General features: G+C 46.1%; 1 protein-coding gene across 3 annotated transcripts in view; it reads left to right on the top strand.

Annotated features, from left to right (window-relative positions):
• The window catches only part of hycc1 (hyccin PI4KA lipid kinase complex subunit 1), a 154,927-nt gene that overhangs the window by 134,438 nt on the left and 6,903 nt on the right, over positions 1–13,586 (top strand). For all 3 annotated transcript variants that reach the window (XR_009656788.1, XR_009656789.1, XM_060942611.1), the window contains exons 8-10: positions 5,180–5,296; positions 5,676–5,763; positions 7,535–7,694. Coding sequence is in view for 1 of the 3 variants with exons in the window: in XM_060942611.1 (XP_060798594.1) it covers positions 5,180–5,296; positions 5,676–5,763; positions 7,535–7,694 (365 nt within the window). In the remaining 2 variants the exon portion in view is untranslated. The remainder of the gene's footprint in view (positions 1–5,179; positions 5,297–5,675; positions 5,764–7,534; positions 7,695–13,586) is intronic.

Here is a 13,586-nt window from a genome sequence, read left to right as displayed (position 1 = left end):
AGGAGGTGGGCTTGACACAGTGAAACATCCCAGTGCTGTTAGATTAAATATAGTTGCACTCGGAACACCGCTCAACCAATCAGATTCGTGAACCAGACCGAACTGTTGTTATGAATTATCCTTCGACTCTCAAACATTACACGTCTTAAGTTGAGTAAACAAGAAGAGGTTTAACTCTTCACAAGTGAGCATTTCTGATGTCCCTTCAGGTTTAAAAGCTGCTTGTGCCGTGTCCAACACCTGAAACCCTCGGAAGTCCCGCCACAGATAAATCCTCTGTCTCAATCCGCTTCCTTCTGATCCTCTTAGGCACTTAAACCTGGGAATGACTCCAAGCTCCCTGCATGGTCCCGTGAGCCAGCCCGAGGCCTGCCGTTCGTCTTTTGTCTTTCCCACCCTCATCACGCAGGCTTAATTAGCATTACACAGCTAGGTTGAGCACACCAAGTCCAGAGTGATCAAATCTATGTGCTAGTGCAGCGAGAGCATAAATCACCTCGCACTCCTCCACTCAGGAGCAACACGCAGCCGGACAAAGGTCACTTTATAAATCTACTTTGTAAAATCTCATGACCGGACACGCGACTCTCTTTAGCATGCAGGTTCTTGAGAAAGACGTCAAGCGGGTCGAATGGAAAGAGATTACAAATCTGAAATGTTAAAGGGCATATCCTGGACCAATTTAGTGTGTTTTTTTTTTTTAATGAAAGTATGTCCCTTTACACACTCATCCAGAAGGGTAATTTTGCACAAGGCCATCTGTCTACAGCAGAAAAAAAATAAAATAACAAAACGCGTTTGGAAAAATCCCAAGGGAGTCTGGAGCCAGATTCGTGACGTCACCTGCGGAAGCGCGAGCAGGCTGCGAGAGCTTGCATGGTTTCAGTGCACAGCCTGTGTAGACCAAGTTTAGCAGCGAGCGATTTTGCATTGAAATATGGAATTGTCACCTGAGCGCAATGTTACTTCACCTTTGGATGAGAGGTCAGAATTAGGGCTTCATCTGTTTGGATTTGACGATGACTCAAGTAGTGAAGACGATGGAGACAGCACCGGGGATGTAAATAATACGGTCGTTTTCTCATAAACCAGCGCTGACGTAGGATTCAGAAGGAGGCGTCCCGCACGTGACGTCACGAAAATCAATGTTTGCCGGGAAATCCAAATGCCAAGTTTTTTCAGAGGCGGACCAATTCGCCTAAAAAATTCCAAACTAGGTGTTTAAAGGAGAACTGAAGTCATTTTTAAACTTGCTTTATTTCTTAATTAATGTGTTATTCAATTACGTTTTCGGTTTTAGTAACCTTATATCGTAACTCGTAACTGCAATTAAATATTATAATTATCGGCCTATTCGGTTTTTAGCCATGTTGAATTTGGTTCGTTTGGTCCACGGCAGGCGTCGCTTATCCGCGCGATCTTCACGAGACTTGTGCGAGACTTCAAAACGTGAAGTGTCAGTGCCGCCAGTTTGAAAACTGTTTTCCAAACGAAGTATTGCACAAAAATGAGTTTAAATGACGATTACTGCCTACTTTTTTCAAACTTTCCTGATTGCTATCAAAACAAACAAAACTTCCAGCTTGATTACGTCAGCATTCGAAAAAGAGGGCGCGCGCGTCTTTTGACAACGTTGGCAGATGTCGGTCACTTTGATTTCCGCTGTACATTTTACTCCCGTCCTACGATGTCTCGCACAGGTCTCAACGGATCTCGTTTACGGCCATCGCTTTGACATAAAGACTGGTATATTACAGAGCATATTTCAAACACTCATAACTTGCTCTAGCAGTGAGCTATCAAAAATGCATTCCTATATTTAATAAAATGAGAGAAATATAATTTTGATAAAATTTTGCCTTCAGTTCCCCTTTAAGATTGAATCTCAGCATAAACTCATTGGAGGCAGCCATGTTTTTTGTTTACGTCGATTCGACCTGCACATGTACAATGTACCATGCTATCGCCTGCCTCGCTAGGCATGATCGTGATACATAGATCTACACACACAAATGCTCGTGGTGCCACAGCTGTGACTCTAGTCAACCGTACAGCTCAAAATTGTGATGTCAGTTCATGGTATATCCAGGATATACCATGACTGACTCACACTATATCCAGTTTTACATTTTTGCCGTCATGTGATGCACTCCTTAATCAGTGATGCAGAGATGCCTACTAGTACGGATTGGCCGTATTTTGTACGGAAAAGTTACGTAAATACGATGTTACGGCAAACAGTGTTATTCTGTACGGAATTATTATAAAGTCTTAAATTCCAGTGAGTTGTTTTTAAATGTCCAAGCGACTTTTTCAATCCATGCGCGATTCACAGCTAGGCTATTTATTTTTACGACAACCACACATGCTGTGTGTGACATGCGCAGATACCGCACATGCTGTGTGAGACGCGCGCGGATTCCGCACGTGCTGTGTGTGACGCGCGCGGATTCCGCACGTGCTGTGTGTGACGCGCGCGGATTCCGCACGTGCTGTGTGTGACGCGCGCGGATTCCGCACGTGCTGTGTGTGACGCGCGCGGATTCCGCACGTGCTGTGTGTGACGCGCGCGGATTCCGCACGTGCTGTGTGTGACGCGCGCGGATTCCGCACGTGCTGTGTGTGACGCGCGCGGATTCCGCACGTGCTGTGTGTGACGCGCGCGGATTCCGCACGTGCTGTGTGTGACGCGCGCGGATTCCGCACGTGCTGTGTGTGACGCGCGCGGATTCCGCACGTGCTGTGTGTGACGCGCGCGGATTCCGCACGTGCTGTGTGTGACGCGCGCGGATTCCGCACGTGCTGTGTGTGACGCGCGCGGATTCCGCACGTGCTGTGTGTGACGCGCGCGGATTCCGCACGTGCTGTGTGTGACGCGCGCGGATTCCGCACGTGCTGTGTGTGACGCGCGCGGATTCCGCACGTGCTGTGTGAGACGCGCGCGGATTCCGCACGTGCTGTGTGAGACGCGCGCGGATTCCGCACGTGCTGTGTGAGACGCGCGCGGATTCCGCACGTGCTGTGTGAGACGCGCGCGGATTCCGCACGTGCTGTGTGTGACGCGCGCGGGTTCCGCACGTGCTGTGTGTGACGCGCGCGGGTTCCGCACGTGCTGTGTGAGGCGCGCGCGGGTTCCGCACGTGCTGTGTGAGGCGCGCGCGGGTTCCGCACGTGCTGTGTGAGGCGCGCGCGGGTTCCGCACGTGCTGTGTGAGGCGCGCGCGGGTTCCGCACGTGCTGTGTGAGGCGCGCGCGGGTTCCGCACGTGCTGTGTGAGGCGCGCGCGGGTTCCGCACGTGCTGTGTGTGGCGCGCGCGGGTTCCGCACGTGCTGTGTGAGGCGCGCGCGGGTTCCGCACGTGCTGTGTGAGGCGCGCGCGGGTTCCGCACGTGCTGTGTGAGACGCGCGCGGATTCCGCACGTGCTGTGTGTGACGCGCGCGGATTCCGCACGTGCTGTGTGTGACGCGCGCGGGTTCCGCACGTGCTGTGTGAGGCGCGCGCGGGTTCCGCACGTGCTGTGTGAGGCGCGCGCGGGTTCCGCACGTGCTGTGTGAGGCGCGCGCGGGTTCCGCACGTGCTGTGTGAGGCGCGCGCGGGTTCCGCACGTGCTGTGTGAGGCGCGCGCGGGTTCCGCACGTGCTGTGTGTGGCGCGCGCGGGTTCCGCACGTGCTGTGTGTGACGCGCGCGGATTCCGCACGTGCTGTGTGTGACGCGCGCGGATTCCGCACATTTGTTCGCGCTATTTTCGATACGGTAGAATGGTCGTGCATTACACCCAGTCAAAAGGGCAATGGATACGCGCACTGCAAACTGTGTAGAACTGACATTAACATCACTCGTGGTGGTCACGATGACTGCACGCGGCATGTCAACTACAAAAAAAACATATGGAGTATGCTGAAATGGCGAGTCAGGCGGAAAGTAAATCTGGGGGTATCCAGCAGTTTTTTACAAAATCTGTGGATGAAAAGACACAGAACGTGACGCGTGCTGAAGCGGTGATGGTTGACCTGTGCTTGGAGTTGAACTTGCCAATTAGTGCCATGAAATGTGAGTTAAACTTATTCAGTTTCTTTTTACATGTCTGATTTTTATTCACTGAAATATCAAACACTGGCTGTACTTCTTTAATTCAAAGTCTTTTCAGTGTTGCAAGTGCAAATGTACATGTAGTATGATCAAAAACAGAATTTTATGATTAGTGCTGTTGGGATTGTGGCAAAAATTGATCATTCCACCGTTTTAAATACAATTATAAATGTCATTTTATTCAATGTCTCTTCTGAAGCATTATGCTGAAGTATTTATATATTAGGACATTAAGATAACAATGTCGGACTCTCTTTGGCATGAAATAAGAATTTTTTTTAATTTTATTAGAATCCGTTAACAGGTAGAACATTTTGCCAGGCAATATAATATAATACTTTTGAGGAGTTACATTCAATACTAATGATTGGTAGTCAACCGTAATGTCTGCAAACAGGGAACACTATTGTATTTATAAAAATGTGATTTATTGTATGCTCTAGAAATTTGTTGAGTGGAAATTCAGTTGAGACAATTATGAGACAAGTATGTTAAACATATTGGTGTATATATACCTCTTTATAATGGAAATGCGCACAAATTAATGTTACTGAAAGTCATTCCAAAATACTGAAAAATGTTTTCAAGAATACTGAAATTCAAAATTTGTGGTAGGCATCTCTGGTGATGGAGCTATTTTGTCACGTGAGCCATCCTTGGTCAATCGTTGCATGGGAAATTTTTTGATGAGGGACATAATGTAGATTGTAATCCATGGTGGGGGGTGTAAACTTTTTTGCACTCAAACATGCGTTTTCATTTTAAAACCATATTCAAGCAAAACCGCACAGGCTTTGATGCATTTACGGTACTGTGTAAACATTTTGAGCTGCGGATGAGAGAGAACTGGATGCGAAGACAAGCGAAACCGTTTCCTGATACGATACGATGTGAAATGCAAAGCCTTTAAATCTGCACGATTACAGCAGTTGTAATAATGTCGTCATTCACATGAGAATACTGAAGCAAACGTCCCAAGCACTAACGCACTCCTCGCCCACACTAGTTTTATTTCTGTTCTCTCGGGATAGCATGACTAAGATTCGAGTTGTAGTCCGTGTCCTCTCACACACCTCGTCGTCTCTGCAGAGTGTGTATCTGCGGATATCCGAGGCAGCAGGTCCGGAGGTATAAAGGCATCAACAGCAGGATGATCGTGACCTCGGAGTTCCTGGTCCAGCTGATCACGGGTATTCACTTTGCTCTGTGAGTGAAACTTCTCCTGTTTTTCTGTTATCGTACCTCTGTTAGAGCATGTTTCACCCCATCAATGACCGATTGTAGATTTGTACAAATCTGTATATAATTTGTTACTATAGAAACGTAAACGTATTAGAATGAATGTGTTAATATAATCCTGTGATTTATATGTAATGATCATACCACATGGAAATTACCTTAAATTGTGATTCGAAGTATTGCCATGGAACAGATCTTGCCCGTTTCTTCATTTCAGGCTTCTGTTTGCATTTTACTGGTGCGGAATTTAGGAACTGTGGCGTGATGTAGCTTCAGCACAGGAGTCGATCCTTTCAGATTCAAGCTTGCATTGATCTTTCTTTCTTTCCTTCTTGTCACTCTGTAGGTGTAACGGAGAGCCTGATTTGGGCTCCAAAGCTCTGGAAGATGTTCTGTATCGAGCTCAGTTGGAGCTTTACCCAGAAGTCTTGCTGGTGGGTTCACTTTGTGTTTTTTATGAAAGGGTTCTAGAGATCTGCATCAATGCCTGGTAATGACTTTACCTCTTTGAATGCATTTGGGGGGTGTAAATTTTATTTTTTTGGGGTCAATCCACAGTATTTTAGTAAAGGCTGTTCCAGTCATGACTGGGGTGGACAAATCATGTGTTGGCTTACGTACACAAGCGGCAGCCTCCGCTCCTGAAAAGTGAAGCCAATGCGGAAGCGCTAAAATCTGCAGTTCCTCGAATGGCCACTTGGGGCTGGCTCCAAACACAAGTCAATTCCCGTAGACCCCCATGTTAAAATGTCCAATGTTTTACATTTAAACATGTTTAAAGCCTGGTACAAAAAACGGTTTCGGTCTCTATAGCTAGTCGTCCCCCCCCCCCTTCATGACAACTGTATGGGAGGGAGGTGAATTTTTTTATATAATTCAACAATTGAAATTATATTGAGCCATACATTTATGCATAATTGGGGTGGGGCCAATTTGAGTGACAGCTGGGTGTGTCGTCTTGTTAGCTGCTAGCTGGCATGATCTCAGAACTCAAGCTGAATTCACAGCAGGTGGTGGATTTACGCCAACAATTTATGGGGCTTTGCTTCTTTTCGTCTAAGAGCTTTTCCATGCAGACACAACTTTTACACGCTATTATGCCTGTAAGTTACTTTAATTTGCTTTATTAGATTGTACCAACATCACATATGATGATTCGAATCAAAATAAATGAATCACAATGATTATTATGATCAGGCTGCGTAACCTGCATAGTTTTTCCTGGCTGTTAGACAGCAAAGGGTGTAATGTACAATAGCAGGGACTCGTGTGATTTCACTGTAGGTGGAAGTAACACAGCTCTAATGTTGCGAAAATGCAAAAAATGGATCTAAAGTTGGAAAGAACTGTTGGGATTGACTACAAATACTGTAGATTTAACAAGAAATTGGAGCTTTTTTTTTTAACAGACTGCTGAAAGATTTAAAAAAAAAAGAGAGAAGCAAATGGAAGTCGTACAGTTGGAAGTTTGGAAATGGAAGTTTGAAATGGAAGTTTATTAAGAAAAGGCCTATTTGTTAACTTTTTTTTACTAAAAGGACTATTTTCGTGGGCGGCACGGTGGTGTAGTGGTTGGCGCTGTCGCCTCACGGCAAGAAGGTCCGGGTTCGAGCCCCGTGGCCGGTGAGGGCCTTTCTGTGCTGAGTTTGCATGTTCTGCCCGTGTCCATGTGGGTTTCCTCCGGGTGCTCCGGTTTCCCCCACAGTCCAAAGACATGCAGGTTAGGTTAACTGGTGACTCTAAATTGACCGTAGGTGTGAATGTGAGTGTGAATGGTTGTCTGTGTCTATGTGTCAGCCCTGTGATGACCTGGCGACTTGTCCAGGGTGTACCCCGCCTTTCGCCCGTAGTCAGCTGGGATAGGCTCCAGCTTGCCTGCGACCCTGTAGAACAGGATAAAGCGGCTAGAGATGATGAGATGAGACTATTTTCGTTAATAGGCTATTTATATTTTACTCCAACCTTTAAAAGATGTGGGTAAATTATTGCTGGTTATTAAGAAAATGAAACTGTGGGATTTTTTTTATTTATTATTTTTTATTTAATTTAACAAAAGGAACATTTAAGTTGATAAAGAATAGGAAAATGAATGTTGCTTTTTTGTAATAAAATTGTCTTCATTTAATATTTAAAAAAAAAAATGAATCATGAATCAAATTTGTGATCTGGGTGAATGGTTCCATGCCTGCTGTTTGTGTTTAAAAGGTGGGAAATGCCATCAAGTCGTCGCTCCGTGGTGCTGCTCTAAAGTCCAATAAGGAAGGCACGCGGTCCATCCAGGTCGAGATCACACCTACTTCCTCACGGATCTCCAGAAACGCCGTCACCAGTCTCTCCATCCGCGGCCACCGCTGGAAACGGCACGGTGAGGATCAGGAACGGATAACGTACACGCCATACTGCGACACTGACCAGTCATCATGCTCTTCTAACGTCTTTCACACACATGCAGGTGGAACAGCGCGTCTTCTGTCCAGCCCATCTGAGATCTCGGCAGTGATTAGTTACTTAATTCCATTCCACCCTGCCTGTCTGTCATATCAGCACAGATATCTCACTGATCCTCTCATTTCTCATCTTTATCTCGTGCCATCATTATCCACTTCCATGGCGAGTTAGCGAGGCTTCCTTGCTGTTAGCAGCCTGCTGTTGTCGCTGTGCAGAGATGGGATCTGGTACAGGCAGCTGCTGACTGCTATTAGAGCCTCTCCTCCTCCTCCTCCTCCTCCTCCTCCTCACGTCCGCAACAAAACGCTGAAGTAATTACAGCTCTGTATTTCTGTAATTTTGCTGTGTCTGCAGGCTGGGACACCGAAAGCTCCAGTTAAGCGTCACAGCACTTTCTTCCTTTACTTCAAGTATAATCTTAAACTGAAAAGCTTAAACTTTGACTCAAGGTGTGTGTGTGTGTGTATGCATATTAACAATATCTCGACTCATTATCAGAACTGCTCTTCAAAAACAGAAAAAATGCTCAAATATTTAGTTTTCAGTTGCGTTTTAATGTCACTTTTGCTATCATTTATACTGCTACAGAATAACATTTTAAATAATATCGGCTGGCTTTTTTTCATGGTATATCAGAGATATTCCATTCAGCTAGCATGATATTGAACGAGTCGAAGACAAGTTCAATATCATGCTCGCTGAATGGAATATCTCTGATATACCATGAAAAAAAAAAAAAAACCAGCCATTTATGCACATTCCTTTTGGGTGTTCGTTGCAGCTTTCTCTTTCAAAATTCTCTCAAAATCTTCCGTATTTAATGAAGCAAACCTGGCGGCCATGTTTGACAAATTGTCCCAGTCGCTCGCTCGCGCGGAAGTTTTACGTCTCTGACGTGTGACGTCAATGTTGTCTTGACAACCATGTAATATCGTAAACCGTATTCGGCACTCATTCTGTATTGCGTAGAGTGACGTAATACTAGCCTGGGAAATCCCATGCTGCTTTGCACAATCGTTCCGATCTGAAAAGACAGCATGGAAACTATGGTCTAAAGGCTCGCCTGAGTTAGGGAGCCAGTCAGAGAGTGGGGAGGGGTGGAAAGACGGTGACGCGTACTACTCGACAAACGGAAGCTTGTAGTTTATTTGGGACTGTTTACGGATCACATTTAACATGGCGGCGAGCGATACGAACCAAACTTTCGATCAAGCTTTAGACGCTGTTCTGAATTAGCCTGGGAAATCCCATGCTGCAGGGGCGGCACGGTGGTGTAGTGGTTAGCGCTGTCGCCTCACAGCAAGAAGGTCCTGGGTTTGAGCCCCGGGGCCGGCGAGGGCCTTTCTGTGTGGAGTTTGCATGTTCTCCCCGTGTCTGCGTGGGTTTCCTCCGGGTGCTCCGGTTTCCCCCACAGTCCAAAGACATGCAGGTTAGGTTAACTGGTGACTCTAAATTGACCGTAGGTGTAAATGTGAGTGTGAATGGTTGTCTGTGTCTATTGGCCCTTTTCCACTACCCTTTTTCAGCTCACTTCAGCTTACTTCAGCCCGACACGGCTCGCGTTTCGACTACCAAAAACCAGCACGACTCAGCTCGTTTCAGCCCTGCTTAGCCCCTAAAACTCGCACCGTTTTGGAGTGGGGCTGAAGCGAGCCAAAGCGAGCCGAGTGGGGCTAGGGGCGTGAGCAGACACTCCCCTGTGCACTGATTGGTGAGGAGGAGTGTCCTCACATGCCCACACACGCCCCGCGAGCGCGCTGGGATCTGTAAACACCGCAAACCCGGAAGGAGAAGAATTACGAATTACGAGAATTATGAAGCCTTATGCGCCTCGCCTCATCTATACGCTCTTGCCAGTATCTGTCCGCGTTGTCGGTGACAACAAGCCACAGCACCAAGACCAGCAACACTAACGACTCCATGTCCTCCATGTTTATTGTTTACTATTCGGGTCGTGAGACTACCGCTTAAAAGCTCACTGATGTCACTGTTTGCGCTGCTTAACGACATCACCTGACGTCCACCCACTTTCGCTAACTCCACCCAATGTGTCCACCCACTTCCAGCCAGCACGGTTCAGTGCGGTTGTAGTCGAAATGCAACTCCAACAGCCCCGCTCAGCCCGACTCAGCCGCGTTTGTAGTGGAAAAGCGGCATTTGTGTCAGCCCTGTGATGACCTGGCGACTTGTCCAGGGTGTACCCCGCCTTTCGCCCGTAGTCAGCTGGGATAGGCTCCAGCTTGCCTGCGACCCTGTAGAAGGATAAAGCGGCTAGAGATAATGAGATGAGATGAGATCCCATGCTGCTTTGCACAATCGTTCCGATCTGAAAAGACATATTTCCTTCTCTTCTTCGCCTCTTCGTCTTCTTCGTCGCTCTAACTACGTCACCGGGTACAACTGCCATGATTGGCCATGGGCTACGTATACGCCAAATGATAGACATTCGCAACGTCCAATAAACGGCCGTTGACAATCGTAAACCACACCTCCCCTACGAGAAATTCAATAGGCGGATTCCAGACCATATTTCACTTGTGATATGGTCTGGTGTTAACCAGACTAACGTAATACATGTACAGGGCTCAAAATTCATATATTTTTTCACCAGCCGGCCGGACTAGTTCCCTTCCAAAGTAACTAGCCAAACAGAAAATCAGCTCGCCAAAATTTGTTCATGTATGAATTTTACTTCTGTCAGAAATAACACAAGAGTGTAGTTACCATTGTTCATGACGAATGTGCATTTATTTCAAGACCCGAGCATTTTGATACTGTTTTTTTTTTGCACACTTTACAAATTGTCATTTGCTGTTCCACGTCCTCCTCGCGATATCCAAAAAAATGCCGGATGACTGACCCCTTACTAGTTCTTTTAGGAACCAATTCGTCCGCTTCCATTTTTAATTTGTCGCTGAAATTGACAGAGCTTACACGGTAGCCTATGCAACACCAGCGACTGCACGAACTGAGTCAGCGCTGTCAACCGAAACTAGGAAATCTTCCCGCAAGTTCCCGAAAGTGCTTCCTTTCAGCACCTAGATGTCGCCCAGGATTGGCTGGCGAGTGCGTGGTGATGATTTTTTTTTTACCCTTAGGCAGCCTCTCGCGTTACTGCCTGAGGGACAGGGAGAAAACCACCGGAAAAGGTTTTAAACAAATGCAAGTCGGCAGATGACCATAAAATACTCAATAGTTACGATATAATAATTATATGCATATTGCACAGAATTTTCGGAGATATATCGAGTATATTCGATATATCGCACAGCCCTAGTCTGAATCTTTGCTTCATATATATTTTTTATTTTCAACTAGCCAGACGGGCTGCCTAGTGACAGGAATTACCCGCCAAATGACAAATTACGTCGCCTCAGGCGACCGGACCACCGCGAATTTCGAGCCCTGCTGTAGGATAAGCGATATGCTAATATTGCATGCTATGAAACCAAATCAATGAAACCTGCTAGAAGGGAATAGAACACATTTTTATGCCATTGAGAAAGTGTCCTGTAGGTATAATATGTACAGTACTTGCTGACTGAGTGGGAGGGTCGGACAGGAAAATATTTGGCTCGAGGTCATGCCATACAGACCGAGTGCAGCAAGGTCCATATAAATGACCAAGAGCCAAATATTTCCCCGTCCGGCCTGACCGGAGTCAGTTAATAAGCATTTTAACTTTTAAATTAACATGTATACAGTGGAAAACGATGAACAGTCCGAAAAATGAACCAATCAATTTTTATTTGATAGACAGCAAGCCACCCTGTAGAAGGATAAAGCGGCTAGAGATAATGAGAGGAGATGAGATGAGACAGCAAGCCATTTATATGCTGAATCACCTTTGCACAAGTTTGAAATAACAGTTTGAATAAAATACAACTGACTCTTGAAATTAAAACGCTTTTAAGAGAACATGGTTAGTAAAAGTCAGCTCGTGGAGACATCAGTACAAGCCTGTTAAATCTGCACAAAAGAACTTTGATTTGAAAACAAAATAGTCGAGTCATTAGGTCCATGTCTAAATCATCTGGATAATAAAATTCACCTTCCCTGTGCGCAGGTGTGTCACTCGGTTTTCAAAGTAACAACTCCGAGCAAAATGAAAACTGCGGAAGCAAGGGAAACAGGTCCAGGGCTGCGTACGGCTTTTTCCAGACCGGATTCAGAAATCTGTATCTACCCAGTCACTTGACTTTCCCCAGTGGTTTTATTAAGAGCGTTCACGTGGGGTCTGTACGGGTCATAAGATAATCACCAATATTAGACATCACACGTACTGTGAATATCGTCTTTCTTAACTGAAGTAAATCATGAGAAGGAAATTTTTCTCATACTTTTGACTGCAGATTCATTTTTATTTATCTAACCACACTAACTTTTCTTGTTGCTGTTACGGAGAATGAACCAACCCCCCCCCCCAAGTATATAAAATATATCCCATCCATCCATTATCCGTAGCCGCTTTATCCTGTTCTACAGGGTCGCAGGCAAGCTGGAGCCTATCCCAGCTGACTACGGGCGAAAGGCGGGGTACACCCTGGACAAGTCGCCAGGTCATCACAGGGCTGACACATAGATACAGACAACCATTCACACTCACATTCACACCTACGGTCAATAAAGGCCAAGTTTACATTAGACCGTATCTGTCTCGTTTTCTTCGCGGATGCACTGTCCGTTCACATTGAAACGCCGGGAAACGGGAATCCGCCAGGGTCCACGTATTCAACCCAGTTCGTATCTGATCCGGTGCTGTGTAAACATTGAGATACGCGGATACGCTGTGCTGAGCTCTAGCTGGCGTCGTCATTGGACAACGTCACTGTGACATCCACCTTCCTGATTCGCTGGCGTTGGTCATGTGACGCGACTGCTGAAAAACGGTGCGGACTTCCGCCTTGTATCACCTTTCATTAAAGAGTATAAAAGTATGAAAATACTGCAAATACTGATGCAAATACTGCCCATTGTGTAGTTATGATTGTCTTTAGGCTTGCCATCCTTCCATATCGCATGCTGCCCGATATGCACTGGGATCACACACACAGTGGCTCAGTCCCGAATCACTGCTCGTGCGCTTCACTCGCGCGCTCTGTGAGCTGCGCAGGGCCGGGAAGTGCGCACCCTCCAGAGGGCACTCGCTGTTCAGGGTGGAGTGATTTGGAGCGCAGGATGTCTGTGGAGCCGAGCCGCTGAGGAGAAATTTACACATTACATTTCAACTTGCGTGCCGTCTAATTAGTCATGTGATTAGCGTATCCGTGTATTGGCGTTGCTGTGTGCACGCGAATCGTGTATTGGCGTTGCTGTGTGCACGCGAATCGTTTTTAAAAACGTTAGATGATCCGCTGATACGGTCTAATGTAAACCCCACCTTAGAGTCACCAGTTAACCTAACCTGCATGTCTTTGGACTGTGGGGGAAACCGGAGCACCCGGAGGAAACCCATGGGGAGAACATGCAAACTCCACACAGAAAGGCCCTTGTCGGCTGCTGGGCTCGAACCCTATATATATATATATATATATATATATATATATATATATATATATATATAAAAACCATATATAACCACCCCAAAAAAAGTATCCCTTCCTCAGATAGGCTCCACATCCACTGTGACCTTGACTGGGATGAACTGGCTCCTGAAGATAGATGAACTAGAAAGTTTTCCGCTCAGTTTTTAAAAATCTGTGAAATAAAGTGAGCTTTAACGGTCTACATCTAACCTCTAAAAATCTCTAATGGGACAGTGTAGCCAATAGTTCAAGTAAGACATGATGAAGAAAGTTTAAAAATGGCA

This window comes from Neoarius graeffei, chromosome 16 (assembly GCF_027579695.1).
Source record: "Neoarius graeffei isolate fNeoGra1 chromosome 16, fNeoGra1.pri, whole genome shotgun sequence".
In the NCBI taxonomy this organism is placed as follows: domain Eukaryota; kingdom Metazoa; phylum Chordata; class Actinopteri; order Siluriformes; family Ariidae; genus Neoarius; species Neoarius graeffei.
The sequence above is the reverse complement of the archived record's forward strand: the minus strand, read 5'-3'. Positions and strand labels throughout refer to the sequence as shown.